The sequence below is a fragment of the Homalodisca vitripennis genome, chromosome 6 (assembly GCF_021130785.1).
Source record: "Homalodisca vitripennis isolate AUS2020 chromosome 6, UT_GWSS_2.1, whole genome shotgun sequence".
Taxonomy (NCBI): Eukaryota; Metazoa; Arthropoda; class Insecta; order Hemiptera; family Cicadellidae; genus Homalodisca; species Homalodisca vitripennis.
In genome coordinates this window covers 33,954,732-33,977,862 of record NC_060212.1, presented here as the reverse complement: position 1 = coordinate 33,977,862, position 23,131 = coordinate 33,954,732, and the positions used below count along the sequence as shown (strand labels likewise).

The window sequence follows — 23,131 nt, the reverse complement described above, 5'->3', positions numbered from 1 at the left end:
CCACAACATTCACGCTTGACTGTTCAATATGTGTCTGGTAAACAACATTCATGCTTTGGCTGTTCAATCTGTATCTGGTTTTACCACAACATTTACGCTTGGCTGGTTCAATCTGTATCTGGATTACCATAACATTCACGCTTGGTTGTTCAATCTGTGTCTGGTTTTACCAAAACATTCACGCTTTGGCGGTTCAATCTGTATCTGGCTTTACCACAACATTCACGCTTGGCGGTTCAAGCTCTATCTTGTGTTAAGTCTCAGCTTGATGTTCAATAACTGTGTCCTGGTAATCATCAACTCATTACAAATTACAGGTATTTAAAGTAGGAAGTTTTGGAACGAACCCACAACATAAAATACCTTGTTCAATATTGTGTATCTGTGATTTGATTTAAAATACATATAAGTTGGTTTTCGAACAGCGTCTGGATTTACCTAATATTAACGCTTAAAGCAGATAATTTTTTATAAATGAACACATGCCATTTCTATAAAGTATTAATTAGTATAAAATTAGTAACTACGGCTGTAGTCATGAAGATATATAGGTTCATAGATAGTTAATTTTAATTGTACAGTTAATAATATTACAACAGATAAATTAGAAATTCACCTAACTGGCGGTACAAAATTCATTTTCAAACGTGGACACAACAAATTCAATGTAAACAGAAAAACAAATCAGCTGTGATTCGAAACGTTTTGGTTAGTTCGATGGAGCTCACAAACAAAAATAAATTTACGTTGTAACCAAACTTGAATCTATCGGAAAAAAACTACTTTAGGAACGTAACTTAAAAAAGTGACCAAAATGGTTCTTGAAAGTACAATGATATGTGTGGACAACAGTGACTACATGCGGAATGGAGACTTTTCACCGACAAGACTGAGAGCTCAGGAGGACGCCGTCAGATTCGTGAGCACATCAAAACTGTCACTCAACCCAGAGAACAACGTAGGACTGCTCACCCTGGCCAACGTCACGGTGCTGTCAACCTTCATCACTGACGTTGAGAAACTCATGAAAAAGTTGAGAGACCTGGAACCGCAAGGAACCATCAATGTGGTGACCGGAGTTCGGGTGGCCCAACTGGCTCTGAAGCACAGGCAGGGCAGGAACCACAGGATGCGCATAGTCGTGTTCGTCGGGAGCCCTCTCAAGACCGAGAAGCAGGAACTGGAGAAATTGGCCAAACGACTGAAGAAAGAAAAGGTGAACGTCGACGTTGTCAATTTCGGGGAGGAAATCGTCAACACGGAACTGTTGTCTTCGTTTGTGGAAACCTTGAACGGCAAGGACGGGGGCGGGAGTCATCTGATCACCGTGCCCTCCGGGAACCACCTGACCCAAGCCCTCATTTCCTCCCCCGTTATAAGCGATGACGGCGCTAAGCGTATGGGGAGTGCTTACTTCGGCACTGGGGTGGACTCTTACGAGGATCCAGAGCTCGCACTGGCGTTGAGAATCTCCTTGGAGGAACAGAGGCAGCGCGAGGAGCAAGCAACGAGAAGGGCGGAGGCCGAGAATAAAAGATCAACTCGACTTGAAACCATCCAAGAGGGAGACGACGAGGAAGCTTCACTCCACCGTGCTATGGCTATGTCCATGGAGCAGGAGGTTCCGGACTTTGCCCAAATGACTGAAGAGGAACAGATTGCTTTCGCGATGCAACTGTCCTTGAGAGAACAACAAGGACTGCTTGCTGAGAACGAGAAACAGAAGACCGCCGAAACACCGACGGAACTGGAACAGACTGATGAAGGGATCGACGATCCAGAGTTTCTCCAGAATGTTCTGGAGAACTTGCCCGGAGTTGATCCACAGAGCGAGGAAATGCAACAGACTCTTGATGATCTTGCCAAAGCCAAACAATCAACAAAAAAGAACAATAGGTCTCAAAATGGTCGCAAATAACCAGTTATAGATATAAATTGTCTGTATTTACTCGTATACTTTGTGATACTATGAAAATTCAATTATGGTAATTCAAATAATTGTGTAATTTAATTCTTAAACACTGAACGTTATGACGATCGCGAAGGAATCCTTCAATTTTGGGTAAGTTATTAAATTTTCTTTCATCCCAGCTTGTTCTAACACGTACCTAGTGACTAAGACAAATGAACAGACACATCATAAATATGAACGTATACATATTACACATTTACTCATGTTGTGATTACAGTTATGAAGTATGGTTATCACATACGAACATAGGCTTTAGAACAGTATTACAACTATAACCGTAGATACCAGTCGGGTTAGATGAACGACAAAGAACAGGGCTAAGTAAGCAGAGTCAACGACCCAATATTTCCTAATTGATCGCCAATTACGGACTGATCGCTCTACTTAACGGAATCCCATTATACCTAGTGAATAACCGCGTCCGGCAGAGTTGGTAACATAGTGGTCGAGACTAGTCCAGAGATGGCGTACCAAGATACCAGCAGAAAAGCTATTGATTGAACTGTCACTGTTTCTCATACCGCTTCTAAACGTTTGTCACATGATACCAACGAAACGGTTATCGATTGAGCTGTCACCGTTACTGACTGATATCGCTTCTGTACGTCTGTCACCGTTTGCACAGTACCTGGTTCTCGAAACACTAGTACGGGCAGTACCACCGTTGTATTGATATAGACTGGTCCAGGGTCGCAGTGACATGATACCAGCGGAACGGTTGTTGATTGAGCTGTCACTGTTACTGACTGATATCGCTTCTGTACGTCTGTCACCGTTTGCACAGTACCTGGTTCTCGAAACACTAATACGGGTAGTACCACCGTTGTATTGATATAGACTGGTCCAGGGTCGCAGTGACATGATACCAGCGGAACGGTTATTGATTGAGCTGTCACTGTTACTGACTGATATCGCTTCTGTACGTCTGTCACCGTTTGCACAGTACCTGGTTCTCGAAACACTAGTACGGGCAGTACCACCGTTGTATTGATATAGACTGGTCCAGGGTCGCAGTGACATGATACCAGCGGAACGGTTATTGATTGACCTGTCACTGTTACTCATCGCGCTTCGATGCCTCTGTTAATGTTAACACAACGTCTGGTTCGGTCTTCTTTAATCAACGTTAGAGGAAGAAAAATCAAACTTAACAATTTACAAGCGAGAAAATTTGCTTGTATTGTACGGGCTGAATTTACGTCAGTAAGTATGTTATCTCCAGTTTTTCTTTCACTAAACAGTTGGTATCATCTATACCAGGAGATAAAACATCGTCTTTTTCTGTAAAACACAGTAATAAAAGGATTATTTTATCTTAATCGCTTTGCTAGCACAACGCAGTTTTAATTTCTGAAACTGAACTAAATTAATTAGTACATTCGCTGCCAAAGGCTAACAGTGATGAATACATTTCTATTGTTGAAAAAAAGTAAACAGTGAATTGCCTTTAGCTCATCAATTGTTGCAATTGAGTTGCATTTTTGCAAAACCGTATTACGGATTTATATTCCAAACAACTTGCAGACTTTCCAATAGAAAATATAACCATTAGGCCTAGGCCCAGTGTTTACATCGTGAAAACAGTCGTGGTTGTTTATAGCGCATTTTTATATACGAGAAGTTAAGTTTGGGGACACATAGGTTCGTAAAACGTGTGTTCAATACTGATTAACGGCCTTGATGCTTGAATACCTGACAGCCGAAAGGTGACAGTGACATAATTGTCCACAATTAATAACAAAGACTTTTTCGGAATAATAACATTTCCAAAATTTGTCAAGATCGCACTATCGGGAAGATTTTTACATTCCACCTAAAAAAAATTGATAATTTAATCGAACACGTTGCGGAATCGTTTATATCTATAAAAATAATAAGAAAAATAAAATCCATACAGATGACGTTTCTTGCAGTTGCACGTACCTGAAACGTAATGATTATACGTTTAAGAATAAAGTAACTTCGTGTTGACTTCCTTATCTAAGCATCGGCCTAAGAAAACAACCAAATCTTTAAAAATGTATCTACTTCGAAAAAATAAATCTTGTAAAACACAACTGTAAACTCACGTTTGGGCTTTTTCAACTCTACAAGCATCGCCGCTGCCGTCGCCACGACGTGTTATCATCGAGTCCCGCAAAAGCAACACAATGACGTCGTCCACAAACACAACAACGAGGGTTGTAATCTTGTGTCGTTACTCACGGCCAGGTTAAAGGTGGCCGGCCGACCAGAGGCGTGTGGGCTCGTGTGTGTGGGCGGAGGACGGACGGGCACATGCAGACCGTGTGTGCGCGGTGACACACACGCTAGAACAATGAGCCGTTGTGACAACAAACAGGCCGATAGACGCTTCCCGACCTTTGGTTGTAAACACGGCCAAAGTCCTAACACGTACGCTAAGCCCTCTTTCGAGCACCCCGAGCCTGGTCGCCCGCTTGGCAACACGTGTCGGAAAATGTGCTCGTACACTTCGCGTCCTCGTTTTGGAAGCTCTGGAGGGTTGCCTGAAGGACTGGCTCTATGCCCAGTTGGAGGAGGCTGCGGCAGCAGCGTTACTCAAAGGCGTCCCCGACTTCAAAAGCTTTGCTGCTAGTAAGACGAACTCACTGATTTTTTCAAAGCCGACACACTTTGTATCAAACACACACAAATCAACTCACTGATAAATCAATGAGTGGGCGAAGCACACTCGTCATTACTGCAAATACTGAGTCAGAGGCATTGTCCCTCTGTAGTTCTCGAACAGTGGGGGGGGGGGAGGGGACATATCAAGTAAATACTCTTCAATATTTACATATGTGAATAGCATCTCGATGCAGCAGCTGCAACGATCGACTCCAGAAATGTAACTGATGAACATTGTGTAATACATTTGTGGTTTTATTCATATCCTAAATTAATATTAGCACAGCCAGGTGTGACCATTTCTTCAGTCGGTATTCATTATAACACAAAACTTTTTAACGTAGTTCCGTGTTGTCAAACTGAATAGAATAAACGGGAAATTTCGGGTTCTCTGCTGATTGTTTGTGGTTTCTGAATGGTTTCCAAGGGTCACAAATATCTGAGACAATAAAATTTATGTTTGAAACTCCAGCAAAACACAAAATCCTGAAAACGTACTGCTAGAATTGAAATAGAAATCAGAAATCTTGAACACGATCGTCTCAAAGTAATTTTGAACGGTTTCTGATAGAGGAGGTTCTAAAGAAATGCCACCTCCACCACCCCATTGGGTGGATCGCTGACTCTATATTGTCAAAGAATGACTTTCCTTTTCGTGAATCATTGAAAATGCAACAAAAAGGCACACATTGGCAGAAATCTGTGGTATAGGCCTACATAATATACAAAATTATATGAAAAAGGCTCATATTTAACAATCACAAAGAGTATTGTGTATATGGAAATAATGCTAAGTGCCGTAAGCACATTTAAGTTTAAAATACATGTGTTCATATCTTACCCGTAACAGACATCAGAAAGTCAATTTTCATATGCTTAACAACCAAAGCGTCAATATCATGACCCGCAGCAGTTTTGACGCTTGTGTAAACTACCAACAGAGGTGTTACGCCCAATTCCGCATTTAGAAGTGAATGTATTCTTGTTAACGACATTACCATTTCTCATTAATGTTGTTGTTACTCATTAATAGCCCATTAACAGAACACCAATAAGGATTTCCTACTCATCTCCATATAGTTCGAACCGTGGGATACACGCCCTGTACGTACAGAACTACAATTACGCCTACAAATAAGTACCGTAATTTCGTAAATAATACTGATATTACACGTTGTGTCCTAGCCAAGTGTGACTACGTAGGCCTCCACAGCATCGAGTTCCTGCACAAGGACGTAGCCAGTGAGGGCGTCTCAGGGCCCCCCCCCAAATTTTCAATTTTCCATTTACTTTTTTAGTGAACGATTATTACTATTGAAATAATTTAGAATTACTGACGTGTACTGCTGAAAGATCGTTCTCAGCAAAGAAACGGGTCAAGAACGTTTTAAGGAACTTCGGGCCTTACTCTACGTCCAGTATGGGAAAATATCAGTTATCTGAACTCCCCGCAAATTTTTCTCTTGTTACGTTCTTGTTCCTGCATAAATTTCTGAATCTCCCCCGCAATATTATAAGGAGAAGGACGGCACACTACGTGTCGCATGACAAGCTTTGCTGGGGGTGCATGCAACAGTTCTAGCCTGTAGTTCATTTCATCTTGAGACACCCTGCGGACAGGTAGCAAGAAAACATATTCTTAGTTGCCCCGACTATGTAGAATTGCAGTTTCGAGCACAATTTAAAGTCTACAGATGCACTCCTGTTCGGAGATACCTAACGAATAGATTACACGTGTAGTTGAAATGGCATATGATATTATGGCACATTGTTTATAAATTATATATATTCTGCGATTTTCTCGATGCCACCATGATTACCCATAAAACCGATAAAGAATGTTCGATACCGTTCATCAAAACCCCATGCAATGACCTGCATGTAGCTTATAGAAAACAAGCGTCCATCAAACTTTTAGTCTAGTCAATTTCATTGTCGACATCGTGCGTACTGAGAGTAATACTCATCTTTTCCCATCTCCTCTAGTGATAGGCTTAGCTAACGCTCAGCCAATCAATTCTCCAGGTTAACCTCTGTTTATAAACATTCGGTGCCGCATGCTGTTTGAGATTATCGTATCATATGAGCCGAACATACGGTGTTCCCATTGTGACCACGTTATTACAATACCAGATGTACCTATCCATTACAATCGACTTTAAAATCAGTTACAGCACAAAGAGTAGTAAATTTTACTAGGGAGACAATACTGCTACAGATGGGCCGAGCGATCTGCGCGTGCGAGCCGGCCGGCCACTTGATTGGTGAGCGAGGTCTGGGCGCCTTTTCCAAAAACATCGGGCCTTAAAGAACAATATTTCAAGACCTATATTAATAATAGTCTGTTTTGATCACGAGTAAAATTATATTGAAATGAAAAGTGAATTCTGGGTAATTCAGTTCTTTTTAAATCAATCAATTTTTTTTTTCTTGAATAGTCAAGGTCAATGTTTCGCAAATGGCTAGTAGAGCCTCGGCCGCGCGCACATAATGCTTGGCCTATCTGTACATTCGCTGGCCAAAGCCGGCTTGTTAGACCTGTTCCTTTTCCACTTCGGCATTACAACAGTCAGGCAGAGCATTAATTTCTGATAGATTATTTGTTGAAGTGTCATGAAAAAGAGATACAAGGCCAGATTAAACTGCACCTACACAAAAGTATTTTAGAATGAAGTAATGCCCATTGGGCGAACGATGGCACCCTCTTGAAGTAGTTGCAGAGATGCGTTCCCGAGAGGGTTTCCAATGCCTGGACCTGTAGGTTTTTAGTGGGTAAGAGTCCCACACACCAGACACCAGGGCGAACACCTGTCCCTGACGGTGCATAATGCATTTTCCTATCGTAGGAAAAAAAAAAAAAAAAAAAAAAAAAAAAAAAAAAAAAAAAAAAAAAAAAACACACACAAAAGCATAATAATCTCAAGTTGCTCAACGCCCAATCTCAAAATTCGATCTCTGCTCCATGTAGAAGGATTACTACAATTTAGCAAAAGAGAATCTTCAAAGTTCACTTACAGGAGGACGTTCTATGCTCTATATAAGAGGCGACGACTTGTATAACACCGACACTCAGGTGCTAAGTGTAGCTTCTTAGTTGAGAGGTTTGGCCGCGAACATGGTCAAGTGCAGAGATAATCAGTCATCAAGGCTGCCTTTGTCTTAGAGGTTCAATGTCGAGGCCAACAATGTCTTCTCCTTGAATCTTGGGGAATCACGACCACGTACCCTGAGACAGCTGTAAGAATTTTGGTAAGGGGGATAAGACCATCACTTCCGATCGCTCCACCCCTCATGTGTCAAGGTCAGTATTGTGGGTACCAGCCTACCATTCCTTCTCTGCCTATTTATGCCCTTGCTCATCGTTAACTCTGCTTATGCTATTGGTGACAGTATCCTGCATTTACTATTTTGGTTTAGTAACAATTGTTACACACAGTTTTGTTACAAAACGATCACTTCACCTGTAAAACGGTCAAGGAATCCTTCCAATTATCTAATGTGCAAGAGTCAGTATTATGGGTACCAGCCTACCACCCCTTCTTTACCAATTTACATCATCATCGTCACTTCCACTTATGCTATGGTGACAGTATCCTGCATTTACTATTTTGGTTTAGTAACAATTGTTACACACAGTTTTGTTACAAAACGATCACTTCACCTGTAAAACGGTCAAGGAATCCTTCCAATTATCTAATGTGCAAGAGTCAGTATTATGGGTACCAGCCTACCACCCCTTCTTTACAAATTTACACCCTTGCTCATCGTCACTTCCACTTATGCTATTGGTGACAGTGTCCTGCATTTACTATTTTGGTCTAGCGACCTAGCGACCATTGTTACACACAGTTTTGTTACAAAACGATCACTTCACCTGTAAAACGGTCAAGTAATCCTTCCAATTATCTAATGTGCAAGAGTCAGTATTATGGGTACCAGCCTACCACCCCTTCTTTACCAATTTACACCCTTGCTCATCGTCACTTCCACTTATGCTATTGGTGACAGTATCCTGCATTTACTATTTTGGTTTAGTAACAATTGTTACACACAGTTTTGTTACAAAACGATCACTTCACCTGTAAAACGGTCAAGTAATCCTTCCAATTATCTAATGTGCAAGAGTCAGTATTGTGGGTACCAGCCTACCACCCCTTCTTTACCAATTTACACCCTTGCTCATCGTCACTTCCACTTATGCTATTGGTGACAGTATCCTGCATTTACTATTTTGGTTTAGTAACAATTGTTACACACAGTTTTGTTACAAAACGATCACTTCACCTGTAAAACGGTCAAGTAATCCTTCCAATTATCTAATGTGCAAGAGTCAGTATTGTGGGTACCAGCCTACCACCCCCTTCTTTACCAATTTACACCCTTGCTCATCGTCACTTCCACTTATGCTATTGGTGACAGTATCCTGCATTTACTATTTTGGTTTAGTAACAATTGTTACACACAGTTTTGTTATAAAAACGATCACTTCACCTGTAAAACGGTCAAGTAATCCTTCCAATTCTCTAATGTGCAAGAGTCAGTATTGTGGGTACCAGCCTACCACCCCTTCTTTACAAATTTATACCCTTGCTCATCGTCAATTCTGCTTATGCTATTGGCGGTAATGACCTGCATATACTATTTGAGGCTTAGTAACAATTGTTACACACAGTTTTTGTTATAAAACGATTACTTGAGCTGTAAAACGGTCAAGTAATCCTTCCAATTCTCTAATGTGCAAGATTCAGTATTGTGTGTACCGACCTACCATTTCATTGTATCTATTTATACCCTTACTCATCACCAATTCTGCTTACACTACTGCTGGCGAAGACACGCCCTTTCTAATCAAATTGCAAGACAGTCAAGTTCGTGGACAACAGACAGACGGTGTTAACGTCTGGAATGACAGTGAACATTGAATGACAGCCACTGACAATTGGACTCATTGTTCCCTGGTTCTGTTACACCTGCCCACTATTGTCCGACTGCTGAGTGGCGTGTAGGAAGCACTGACTACGGGATTCTCCAGGTGGATTCTGCGAACGATCGTGTAGACATGCATTGTTTAACATGCTCAATCGCATGCGGCAACTCGAGTCTCGATAATTCGGTGACTTGCGTATTTCGACGTGAAACCGGTAGAAAGTATTTAACAAATACTCACCGTTACAATAATTGCATGGGGTATCGATATACGTTGTATTGTGATTAGTTGACGATGAGAATTTTGACACACAGGTTACGATCACACGAACAGGGCATCTCCTTGCAGTACACAGCAGCTTAATAACACTGTCGAAGACATTGGTGAAAGTGCACACTTGTTTCGTACGAGGGAATAGCCAGATGAGTCAAGAGGGCAAAATATATGTGTAGTGTAAACGTTAAGATTTCGTAATTTAGACCTCCACGCCTCCTAACTAACTCTCACGGATACATTTCCAAACACACTGTGCATCCTTTATTACCATCTCTCCCACTCCAATTTTGAAGTTACTCACCCCACAGTGGGGTCTTCGACCATATTAAAAACCATTTGATCACGTTAAAAATTCATACGCAGCTAAACACCGTTTCAAACCGTATCAAAACTTTGACAACAGGGATATTTTGATATTTCAATTGGCAAACCTGCCTTTAAAGGCGAGCTTTCATGACCTCCAATTCAGGTTATCTCTGCCTCTCGAGTGCCGGAAGAGAGGCGAGCCTCAAATATGGAACTCCAGGCTGTCGAACACCATAAGATCGAATATCACACAATAGAAATGTTGATAAGTACGCGTAAATTGTGATATCAATCTTCTCGACTCTCTACAATCAATCACAGTGCTTGTAGAATGGCCTATGCGTAACATATGTGCCACGGCAACCCAGCAGGATGTTGCAGCTAGATATGCAACACTCTAGCCGTACGGCAAATCACCCTGGCGTATTTTGGCGCATTTGCCGAGTGCGTGTTGCCCCATGCCGAGTTATATGCTATTACTGGCCGCACGCTCTGACGCGTGACCATGGCCGTGACAGTGGCCGCACAACTCTTCATGCCCTATACCTCTCGCATATATCCGGCCAATCCGAGTTTCGCACAAGTTCGAGGTAATGTCTTCTCCCTCTCCCCCTCCCACCAAAACCGACGAATACAACACATCCTCTGAGACGTTTTAAGAAACTAACTACAGTTAAGACACTATTTTGTACAAACAACTTCACTCTTCAATCAAAAATTGTGAATTTGATTGATTTCCCATCAGTTCACACAACGCATAAACAAACCATTGATAAGGACCATCAGACTTGCTGAGTAACGTTGTCGGCCATTAGTTCTCAAATTAGCTGAGGAACCAATTTTATTCACTTTTTTAACCCTTACCACCCAAACTCAAAACTGGGATCAGAACGAACAGAAACAGAATTTTGTAGAGCACAACATCGTGTTCTCCAGCAGTTTTGAATCAATATTTTTGTAACACTCGTAGTGCAACTGGTTAAAAATATATTTATACCTCCCTCAGTACAACAAAAAAACCACTTGGAACCACGAAAAGTTTTATATGATATTCAAAATACACAAAACAGAGTGAGAGAACCCGTTTATTCCGACTTGTCCACACTGGCATTGGTTGTTTTGCTAGTCACCGTTGTGGACACCCGATTTAAACAATTTCTTGTGCAGATTTTTGGAATCAGCGTCATTCTGCAATCTTTGGCCACACAAGCGATATACAGTAAGCTTAGTCTTTTTTATCTGGATAAAGTAGCCTACATAAATGCAAGTACAATGAAAATGATAAAATCAATTTACCACTCCTTTCGTAGCTGGGTAGTTCTGGTTTGGATACGGTTTGCATGGTGACAAATCTCAACCAAGTCTGCCTTTACGAAAAACAGCTCCTGATAAAATTTCGAATTGTCCACACAACCTACTGGTTCACTTACACACATCCTACATTTACACTGAGAGAGCCAATATTGGTCAAGTAGGAGTCATACCTGTCCGTGGCCACTATTGTTGTTGTCTATCTCGTGCTGTACCGTTAATGCCTCTAACCTACTGGACAAGATTGCATCAGGGGTACACTAGGGACAGTCAATACTGAAAAACGTTCTACATTAGTAAAGACAAAAGTGCTCATGTCCATGGAATTGTGTTCCCAGCTTCGGAATTCCCTTTAAAACGCGAAAAAAGAACAGTGTTTTTAGTACAAACCGCCTTTGCTCTGAAAAATCCACAATGCTCACAATACATTTAAGTCAGATATTTTGAGTAGGCACCCTCACCCATTGTAGACTCTGTTGGATCCTGGAAGAATAGGTCTGGAAGATCAAGACTTCCAAAACAGCGGCTCATCTTTAGATATCTAAAAGAATCCGTAAACTCGTCTCAAATTGACAGTTAAGCTTTCCAAGAAATAAAACTATCACGAAAGAACAAAAAATTTAGTTTTTCAAGATCTACGATTGAAACTGATAAAGCCCAGTGTATGTTCCTCCCGGCGTGTTGGTACACATGATGTCATCCTGAGTGGCCGCGACGCGACGTGTCGGAGAGCGAGTGCGCGGGATCAGACTGGTCAGGACTTGTTTGTCTCCAGTCTGAAGCCCCAGGCCGTTCGTACTTAGTGTTAATGACTTGTTGCCAAGTCAACACTGATCACGTGACCAGCACTCGCCAGACCCCGACCTGGCAGCAGTGTGACTTGCACACGGCGTGTATCGCTGATGTCGATCATGTCTTCACGGAACCACCTTTTTGTTTGCACCAACTTTGCAATCAGTGAGCCGAGTCGATGTACTCACACTTTGTAAAACATTCATTCTTGCAACCAAGAACGTAGCCAGGAAAAAATGGGAGAGGGGATCCAGACAACTGATATTTTCCCGTAGTGGACAAAGAGAAAGGCCCCATTTCGTTCCTTAAAAAGTTCTTGACCAATTTCTTTGTTGAGAACGTTCTTTCAGCAGTACATGTCAGTAATACTGAATTATTTAAATAATAATAATCGTTTACTAAAAAAGTAATTGAATAATTTGAAAATTTGGGGGGTCCGGACCCCTTTGAACCCCCTAGCTGGATACATCTTCGCTTGCAGCATACTCTAAATGGTAGCGTGGTAACTAGTTTCAAACTCCTCTCATTCTCCGGAGGAGTTTACAGGGGGGAGTTCGTGTATGACGCAACTCCTGCAAAGAACTATATTTTATTATGAGTTATGAAAATAGAAGCGTGGTAAGTAGTTTCAAACTCCTCTCATTCTCCGGAGGAGTTTACCGGGGGGAGTTCGTGCATGTCGCAACTCCCGTAAAGAACCATACTTTTATGAGTTATGAAAATTGTAGCGTGGTAACTAGTTTCAAACTCCTCTCATTCTCCGGAGGAGTTTACGGGGGGAGTTCGAGTATGACGCAACTCCTGCAAAGAACTATATTTTATTATGAGTTATGAAAATAGAAGCGTGGGTAACTAGTTTCAAACTCCTCTCATTCTCCGGAGGAGTTTACAGGGGGGAGTTCGTGTATGACGCAACTCCTGCAAAGAACTATATTTTATTATGAGTTATGAAAATAGAAGCGTGGTAACTAGTTTCAAACTCCTCTCATTCTGGAGGAGTTTACGGGGGGAGTTCGTGCATGACGCAACTCCTGCAAAGAACTATATTTTATTATGAGTTATGAAAAATAGTAGCGTGGTAAGTAGTTTCAAACTCCCCTCATTTTTCTGGAGGAGTTTACCGGGGGAGTTCGTGCAAGACGCAACTCCCGTAAAGAACCTTACTTTTATGAGTTATGAAAATGGTAGCGTGGTAAGTAGAGCTTCAAACTCCTCTCTTTTTTCCGGAGGAGTTATGTGAAGTATAAATTACCCTGTTGGCCACTGTTTCATTCCTGCAGTGTGAAAGCGCTTGTTCAAATACTTGTTTCTCTTTGACTATATCCTGAAATCCTTGTAGAGGATTTTATAAATAGAGGGATTAAAACCCCCAAAACCTATTACCTGGGTTATTAATTTTGTCTAAGTACACTTTTATTTCTGGAGAAAACGTGGACTCGAACATTCCAACTTCACAATTCACTAAGGCCTCACGATCTTCTACTAATGCGAAATCTGTAGGCTGATGAACTAACACCCACCAAGCCCTACTAATAGTGATGCGACTGACGGACAGCCGGTGACAGTGTACACCGGGCAAAATGCCAAGCCCAGACTGTGCTCAGAACATGCCGTCAATGTCTGTTTGGGTGAGTCACCCATGGCAAGCTAATTCTTGTCCACGGGTCAGTTTTAGATGAACTCGCCGACCCCCCTTCTGCTCTGCCTGAGCTGCGGTCTATCTCGCCACCCACCGAGTGCTAGACGACGTCCCTCAACAAGGAAACAACTTCGATCATGGCACGGCTTACAGATATGTCCACTGCAGGCGAGTCAGACAGGATATCTCTGCAAGACACAGTGAGATACAAGCCTTTTCACGAGAGACCCACGACAAACTAGACGGAAGACACGAAATATTCAACACAAAGGCACGCCGCAGGCATCCACTATTTATGTGGCATTCTTTTGTACAAGTAGTATGTACAAACTCTATTGTTAATTAAGTGAAGAAAACTACATCAGATGGTCAATTAGCAAACACATGCTTTTGACATTTAATGATCGGCTTTCTTATAAAAAAAACCCCGAAATTTCAAAACCAATTTTCCAGATTGTACAAAAATATTTTATATTACTCTAACAATATATTATTCATTGCATGATATTAACCTTCAAAGGCACACATATATTTTCGTCCTTCAACAGGCAAACATGGATCTATTTCGACCCTATTTTAAAAACGTTCTTAAATATATAAATATAAATAAATTGAATTTATATAAACTTTGCTTGTTTCCTTAGACTACTAGTGGGTGCGAGCTGTAATATATTAGTTAAAAACGATAAATATAACAATTATGAATTTCTTCCGGAAAAACGATGTAATTTTAACGATAAAATGTAAACTCTGTGAAAATAGCGAATGATTTTTTTTCTACAGTGTTAGCTATCACAAAATAGACAAATTTGGCCATCAAAATGTAGAGTATATAATCCAAAACACTAATGTTATATTGTTTTTTTATATTGGCTATTGATTAAAAATTGTCTTTGTTCATGACAAAAATTATGTAAATTATTTCACAAATAACCAATATAATCATAAATAGACAATGAAGGAAAACACAACCTTAAACGGCACAACCTTAAAGGGTCCACTGGACCTAAGACAAAAAAGTTGATTATTACTCAGCTTACAGCTGGCAACTAAGGCGGCCAGTGGTGAAGCTTGAAGTCTAGTGATACCAAATAAAATTACAGGGGTACCAAAGATTCCCGGGACAACATTAAACTGAGAAATTAAAAAAGAAATTTATGTGATGTCCTGCGGATCCAAGAAGTGCCCTTCAAGAGTTACAAAACGCGCCCATATTATTAATATATATCTTGCATAAACATGTATGTGGTAATATAGGCATACACTTGTATAAACCAGTAATTACAGCTAACCGCTCAAGACTTTTCGAGGCTCGGAATCTTAAGACTGATGTGTGGGCAACACTCAGATGTATAAAGAGAGGAATATATGTGACAGAAATTTGTGGGTGGTAGCCAACTGGGCAGGCTATATTGAAGATATTAATTACCACAACTGGTTCCTGGCCGGGGCTCCTCCCAAGAGAGTCCGATAGTGATTTATTTATACCTCTCGCGTTATCACCACTTTGAGTTCCAACAACACTTTCTACAATATAGATCCGTTATCTCGTGTGTAAGTGCATCTCTTAGATCTCCAAGGTTGTCAATAACAAACATTTGTCTCTTCGGCTAATCATTTGAAATCATCTGAAATTGATCTTCAGTGATACGAGTTCGGTAACGACATAAAATTGACATTCTTCACAAGTAAAGTAAAAAAAGGTAAAGATATCTTATTTTACCAGGCGAATTTAAGGGCTGGGTATCACTTAACGTGGGGACCAACGGCTTAAAGGTGACTTCCGAACCACCACCAATGGCTGGTCAGGCGGGCTGCTTGCAAGGACTGGATCGCTCAGCGGTCACCCATCCAAACAGCACCCACGCTCGACGTTGCTTGATCCGGTCATCTCCCATAACCGTTGTACCCGCTACACTTCGCCATTGGCACAAGTAGACAAGATAGAAGACGAACTCACACAAAATAACAGTAATGGAAAACATAAACGAGACTTCGTCTTTAAATTGCCATAAAAGATGTTTACGAGGTTATACGATCATTTAATATGAAAACATTCCCCATTGTTTTCTTGCTTCATGGTTCATAAACAAAAACCTACCACAGCTTTACTTTTGAAGCTAACCAAAAGCCAAGTCTTGACTTCAAAGTCGGTAAGCAGGTAAGTCCGAGGATTACGACTACACCCTGACGTAACGGCTTCAACCAGGCACTAAGCTATTCACAACCCTGATGGGAGGTTCACTCCCTCCCCATCACTTGCAGACCGCCACTCCCCGGAGGGAGGGTTTCTGTGATCTTCCATTATACACTGAAAACCTACTTTGATGAAACGACGCGATTTTTACTAGTGGCCGCGCCGCCGTTTAGTTTGTCACGCCGGCACAATGACGCGTCGAACGGGTTCCCGGCTTAGCATATCCGCGCGTCTGATCTGCGATTGGGCAATCGCGGAGGCGTGTTGGCGGGTAACTGGGACGTGTTAGCTCGGACGTGCCCGGGCAAGCGGTGGCGGCGGCACGTGTACAGGAGGCGTGTCGGGAACTGGGACAAGGTGCATCGGCGCTCGCTCGTCACGTTAAAATATTGTCAAGTTGAACCTGTTCAGCCGGTCCTAGAAGAAGGCTTAAAGGTAAATCCTGAGGAATCACTCCACAAGATGAAGTCTCTTACAGTGGCAGAACCACTCACCATCGCCCATCATGGAAACTAATTTTGTCTGCATCGTCCGTCATGGAAACTAATTACGTCTGCATCGTCCGTCATGGAAACTAATTACGTCTGCATCGCCCGTCATGAAACTAATTACGTCTGCATCGCCCATCATGGAAACTAATTACGTCTGCATCGCCCATCATGCAAACTAATTACGTCTGCATCGCCCATCATAGAAACTAATTACGTCTGCATCGCCCATCATAGAAACAAATTACGTCTGCATCGTCCATCATGGAAACTAATTACGTCTGCTGTAGCGTCACATCGGTTAGCCGATGATAAAGATGATACGTCTACTGATCACAATCGTACAGAGATGTACAAAATCGTGAATCCCGTGTGGATAGTAACCAATTCATATTTGTCAATAAATTCCGATCATTCTAAAGAACAATGCCTTAAACGAATCCTGCCTTCAGAAACTAGATTGATGGCTGCATCAAAACACTGCAGTAAATGTAATCTTCAGCGTTCTTGGGTCTCTGGTCTAGAGGGTGATAAGAAGACCAACCACAAGGTTTCTCTGAGGCAGCTATAATATGATTGGTTGAGCTCGATGAAGCCAAACTACCATAAGAGCTATATAGTTTGTTGGACCCTATAGTTCATTCACCCACTCTTAACTCCTGTGTTGGTTCGACTAAGATACGTTAGTATTGTGGGTATCAATACCACTTCTGCCAACAGTGTAAAGTAAAATAATGTCTTGTTTTACCAGGCTTCGTTAGGGCTAAGAAGCCCTCTCTGACACAAACTCGGGACCAACGGCTTAAAGGTGACTTCCGAACCACTACCGATAGCCGGAGAGGCGGACTGCTTGCAAGGACAGGATCGCTCAGCGGTCACCCATCCAAGCAGCAACCACGCTCGACGTTGCTTGATTCTATTATCTCGCGATAACCGCCGTACCCGCTACACTGCGCCATTGTACTCTCCAACTATTACTCTTCCACCTCTTGTTTGCGTTTATGTCGCAGCAAATATAAAAAAGATTGGTAACTGAACATCTGAAAGCCCTTCCTTAGGATCTGCTGGGAATCATTAACAAATAGCTGATCGTGAATACGCATTCGAAGCTATCGAAAGCAATGGGTGAAACCAGTGAAGACTTCTCCGGCGTGATTATAAAATAACTATCATCAATTCTGAAATTGTGGTTACATAAAACACATTTCGTATTTTAATGTGATAGGCCAATGATATCTTAAACCGGTCTATCATTCTAACCGCATTCTTTTCTAAATAACAACATTACTGCAGTTTACACCGTGCAGGGGTTGGAATGAAATATTAAAGTGTTTTCAGAGTTTCGAGGGACTAAAATGAATACAAGTTCACTGTGTCATTCTAACAAACCTCAGATTGTGTAAGATAGTGCTAGGGGGATGATCATTCGCCTTTAACCAATTTCTTCTATAATGATAGGGCGCCAAACAGTCCACCCACTAATAGAAAAATCCCTTCGTTTAATCCACAGATTTACCGACTCCATCTAAACAGGTAGTATAATTTCTTTTTATCACATCCTACTTTGATAAAACAGAGTTTGTTGTGAGCATGCTATTTACGTATCGTCCACGATAAGCATTTAATCGCGATTCACGATTTGTACTCGCGTTTTACTTTTATCTAATCACGAACGGTTCACCTCTTCTGTTTCACTCGCGAGCTTCTCTTCGCGTGCTATACATTTCAAACAATGTAGTAAACTAAGTAAACAACAATACACGCAACCTTTACATCCGCTTTTTTGTTAACACCAGCTGGTATATTTAAAACAGATTATTAATAAAACCACTGTAGTCTTTTTTCGTTTATTTTATAAAAGAAACTCACAATAATCCAATAATTTGTATTAAAAAAATCAACTAAAAAATATAAAAAAGTCATAATTATCCAACAAATGTTATTACAAAATCCAGTAAAAAATATAAAAAAGTCATAATTATCCAATAATTTTTATTCTTATTGGATTTTTTTGATAAAAATTATTGGATAACTGTGAGTTTGCTTTTATAAAATAATATAAAATAGTTTTTTCCAATAAGAAGAGCTACTCCTTCAATGAAAATCACTATAGTCTTATTCTGAACACGTCACTATTCATAAACGCATTTCTTATGGAGATTTCTATATTTGTAGAAGGCTGTAGATGGAGCCCGGATAATTTATTCGTTCTACTTTTTTTTTAACATGCAACGAGATTTGAGTTTAATAGGAAATACTCAGCTTGGTCGAGCAATGAAAAGTGGTCCAATTAAAGCAATTGATATTTCTGCGTCATGTCGATATACACGCAGAGGCTGTTTGCAAGCTACTAGTAAGAATTTAACAAAGCTGGAAGTGAGGGCTTTAAGTAATAACTTCTCCTGGATAAGAAAGACACATTCCATTTTTTTTTTTTTTTTTTTTTTTTTTTTAGTTTCAGCTACTATTATTACTGCGGCACAACCTATGTACAGTACGCGCGCTGAAGGTTCGGCTCCGAGTCAACCGAGCGGGACTATGGCGGGGGACGGGTGGATTGCCCGATATAACAAACTGTTCTGCAGACATCCGCCAATGTTTGGCCCGCTGCAGTCTGAATATTTATTGTCCCTGTTCTCCCTCACAGTCGAGTATTCACTGTTGTTAGAAGTGGACAAGTGGTTTAAGTGCGTTATACACAATTCATTAGTTTAGTTAGTAGTGAGGTTAGTGAATTTTGGTAGTTGTAGGGCGTTACAAATTATTTTAATATTATCTTTGCTATTAAGGTTATATTACAAGTTTTAGTAGTTTGTTTTGATTCATCATCTCAGTCGGTATAATGGCCCCGATACGTTTCCAAAGTGGCTCGAGGAAAAACTACGAGAAGCCAGGCTCGAGAAATTATATGAAGGGTTAGTGAGTTCATGGCAAATGAGTCGAAACTATCTAATGATGAACGAATCCCTATAAATAAATGTTTAGAAAGAACTGCCGCGGCTTGTGGTGTTTCAAAGACACTGATTAAGGAGATTCGCCGTGAAAAAAAAGTTATGGATTCTTCCACTGAAGGGGAGTGTTCATTCACTACCCCTAAAAAATACAAAAGAAAAAAGAAAATAGTAGAACTAGACGACTTTGATAAATGTGTTGTTCGAAGAAACCGTTCATGAATTTTATAAAACCTGATAGTTGCCTGCCAACTCTTCAATTGTTAAAACAAAAGCTGAAATGAAAAAATTAACTATGAAGGGGGTTTAACTAGCATTGAAAATAATAGACAAATTTTGATTGAAACTAGTGACATAAGAATGAAACGTATAAACTATTTACGAAGTATAAAACAAGCGCGAGCAGAGAACTCACCTATTGTTTACATTGATGAATCGTATATATTATCGTCTCATGTGGCTGAAAAGGGATGGAGTGACGCCAGTCTTCAAGGTTTTAAAAAGAAAATAAGTAAAGGCGAGAGGGCATGAGTGATGAGTAATGAACTCATCTGACGGCAGCAACAGTGAACAGGATGCCAGCGAAGAATCGGAAAACGGGTGGTGAGGATGGAAATTCGCCATTGGCAAACTCTATTAAAGGTAAGAACAGCTTTGTAAACAAAGTAAAATCTAGGGAAAATACTGTTCACCACGCCGATTTTAAAATAACGAATTCTACATTTATGCGTTGAGAATTTAAATTCTTAATTTGTATTGTTAGACGTTTAGTAATTTTACGATTTTTAATCACTAATAGATTTATGACATTTTATTTCTTATCTGTCAGAAAGTCAATTAATATACAATTGGTATTGCTAAGGTAGTATTCGAATTTTGAATTGAATGCTACAATGTAATACGGTTTAATCCATATATAACCAATGCCTCTATGTATATTGTATTCGTTTAAAATGCTAAAAAAAAGAATTTATTGTCATGCCACATAATTAATAATTAAGTTTTTCATAAACAGGATTTTTTTATACAACAGTGTTTCGTATTCATTCATCTGTCATAAAATTAGTTTTTAACAATACACCCCAAAACACTTTCTATCTGAATACAATACAATGAAATTCAACATAATTTCATTAAAGTTTTAAAAACTTTTAGTTTATCACAGATCACCAATATGGCCTAAAGTGTTTTTTTTTTTTTTTTTTTTTTTTTTTTCCAGAAATAAACTATTGCAAAGTGATTCAATGTTAAACTTTCAAATGGTATTGCCGTGTTGCATTTACGTGAATGAGCCACAAATTGTAGGGCAGCGGTGTCGGTGATACATTCCACTTCAGACTAAGTTACGGCTAACCTAAACTATGTATCTGAAAAAAGTTAAATCTAAAATTAACTTCAGTTCATTCAGAAAAAACTTTCCCGCTGGTGAAAGTTTCCTGACCAAATAATAAAAAAAAATCCTCACATACAAACTTTTTTGTATCACAAGTTTGGCACAGTTAATTTTAAAATATATTTTATTTAAGAAAAGTAATAAGACATTGAAACTTAATGCATCCATTAGCATTGGCATAAACAGGAAAATAGATCTGCGAAGTTCCAGAATTTTATTTGTACAGGAAGTTGGTCTTACCATAAGTTGATTGTTGAGCGAGAATTAAACATTGCCGTCCGTGACGGATCATTGGAGAGTCAATGTTTTTATTTTGGGTAGTAGGGCAACGACAGGGCCGAACCTTCAGCGCGCGTACTGTACCACGTAGATACGAACCTGCACAGGCTGTTCCATGTTGCACAACGCCCAAAGCAAACACTCGTTGCCGCCGAACTTATAATCTCGCGTATTACGAATGGCAAGTACATAATATTCGTTATCAGTTGTAATAGCAATAGTGTGTCGGGCGCGCTTAAACCTTGTAAACAAATTGTATGACGTAAACAAACACTGATAACGTGGCTGATAACGGCGTGTAATGGCTTGTAATGTACTCGACTGCTACCCTAACATGAGCTGTATTGTTGCAATAAATTGATATTGGGACTGATTAAGACGCTTATCGCTAGAGGAAGTAAATCTCCTGGGATTTCCTATCAGCAGAGAAGGTGCACTTCCTGGTATTGTCTATCAGCAGAGAAGGTGCACTTCTTGGTATTGTCAATCAGCAGACAATGTGCACTTCCTGGAATTGCCTATAAGCAGAGAAGGTGCATTTCCTGGGATTGTCTATCAACAGAGAAGCTGCACTTCCTGGTGTTGTCTATCGGCAGAGAAGGTGCACTTCCTGGGATTGTCAATCAGCAGAGAAAGTACACTTCCTGGGATTGTCTATCAGCAGAGAATGTGCACTTCCTGGGATTTTCAATCAGGAGAGAAGGTGCGTTTCCTACTACTGTCTATCAGCAATGTGCACTTCCTGGAATTGTCTATCAGCAGGTCTGGGAAGCCTACTTCTGTCAAAAGACAACTAAGGGTTTTATAGCAGTGTTTAAATTAATAATACATGTTAGATAGTAACTTTTTTGTATCTACATTACAGTACTCTCCAAGCACTGCATACTTTATTATTTTCTGAAATGTACAGTTAAAACAATATGTGCAATATAGTTCCTTTTTTCTTATCTGGACATTGTCATACTCTGTACTCAACAGTGGTTGCAGAAACGTTAAAGTAAGAAGTGTTGTTACTATAAAGCTTACTATATGCTTTCACACTATAAATATAGAAAACTTTAAAATAGTGGTTAAGCTAATTAAACATATGGTTGTGCTGTCATAAAACGATGTTTACACAGAACAGTTGATTAAATTCAGCAGGCTATTTCAATGCATAATATCTGTTTGCTTTCATGCAACTTTAGAGACCAATAGGGCGTAGACCAGAGGGATTTTTGAACTAAGAATAGGCCTATATCTTAACCGGGGACGCTAAGAATGTCCATGTAAAATGTCAGTACAGTCGGTTGAATAGTTTACGCGTGAAAGCGTAACAAACAAAGTCACTTTGGCATTTAAAATATCATTAGGCAGTTGGAGGGAAGGGACGAATATCATTATTGCCCCGGGTGACAGTACAAACAGATACGTCCCTGGTGCGCTCGGAGCTGTAGTTTGCTTGTAAATAGACTGCGTCGCATCATTTTTATGTTTATACATCGTGTATTTATTTTGACTGTTGACCAACTATATTTGGGTTGAAAGAACACAATTTTTAACCTTGTTTACTTAACTTCAGCGCTGAAGATATCATGAAGCAAAATGACAAACAATATTGTTTGACTTCAATACACAAACAATCGAACTAGGAGTGGTCAGAATATAACTATCACCACCAAAACACACATCTTCATTAAAACAAATCCCCATTTCAATAAATCCGATACAGGTCGCTGAATAGAAGAGTAGACGATATTCTGAAAAATCTATTTCCTCAAAAAGATGGAGTAACGTTTATAATGTTTGAATGTTAGAGCTCAGCTGTTATTGTTCCTCTCATTTTTTGGGAGACCTGTCTTGATACACCCAACAACAATAATTTAAAATATATTGAGGTTTGCTATATTTATAAGACAGTACGTTCTTCTAACATTCACATATTTATCATGCACAGATAGCATTGCTTGGCGCTTTATTGATTTTTCAATTT

General features: G+C 40.1%; 2 protein-coding genes across 8 annotated transcripts in view; one reads left to right on the top strand and one right to left on the bottom strand.

Annotated features, from left to right (window-relative positions):
• Nucleotides 1-23,131, bottom strand: part of LOC124364251 (nuclear factor of activated T-cells 5) — a 114,029-nt gene that overhangs the window by 53,759 nt on the left and 37,139 nt on the right. Inside the window, exon 1 of one of the 7 annotated variants that reach the window (XM_046819585.1) lies at nt 21,259-21,278. The exons of the other annotated variants lie outside the window; for them this stretch is intronic. The gene's annotated coding sequence lies outside the window, so the exon portion shown is untranslated. Of the gene's footprint in view, nt 1-21,258; nt 21,279-23,131 lie in introns of those variants that run through there. 7 annotated transcript variants of the gene reach the window in all.
• Nucleotides 679-2,090, top strand: LOC124364252 (26S proteasome non-ATPase regulatory subunit 4-like). Its single transcript, XM_046819588.1, has one exon. It carries the CDS (start codon nt 815-817, stop codon nt 1,916-1,918), a length of 1,104 nt encoding a protein of 367 aa, XP_046675544.1. The 5' UTR covers nt 679-814; the 3' UTR covers nt 1,919-2,090.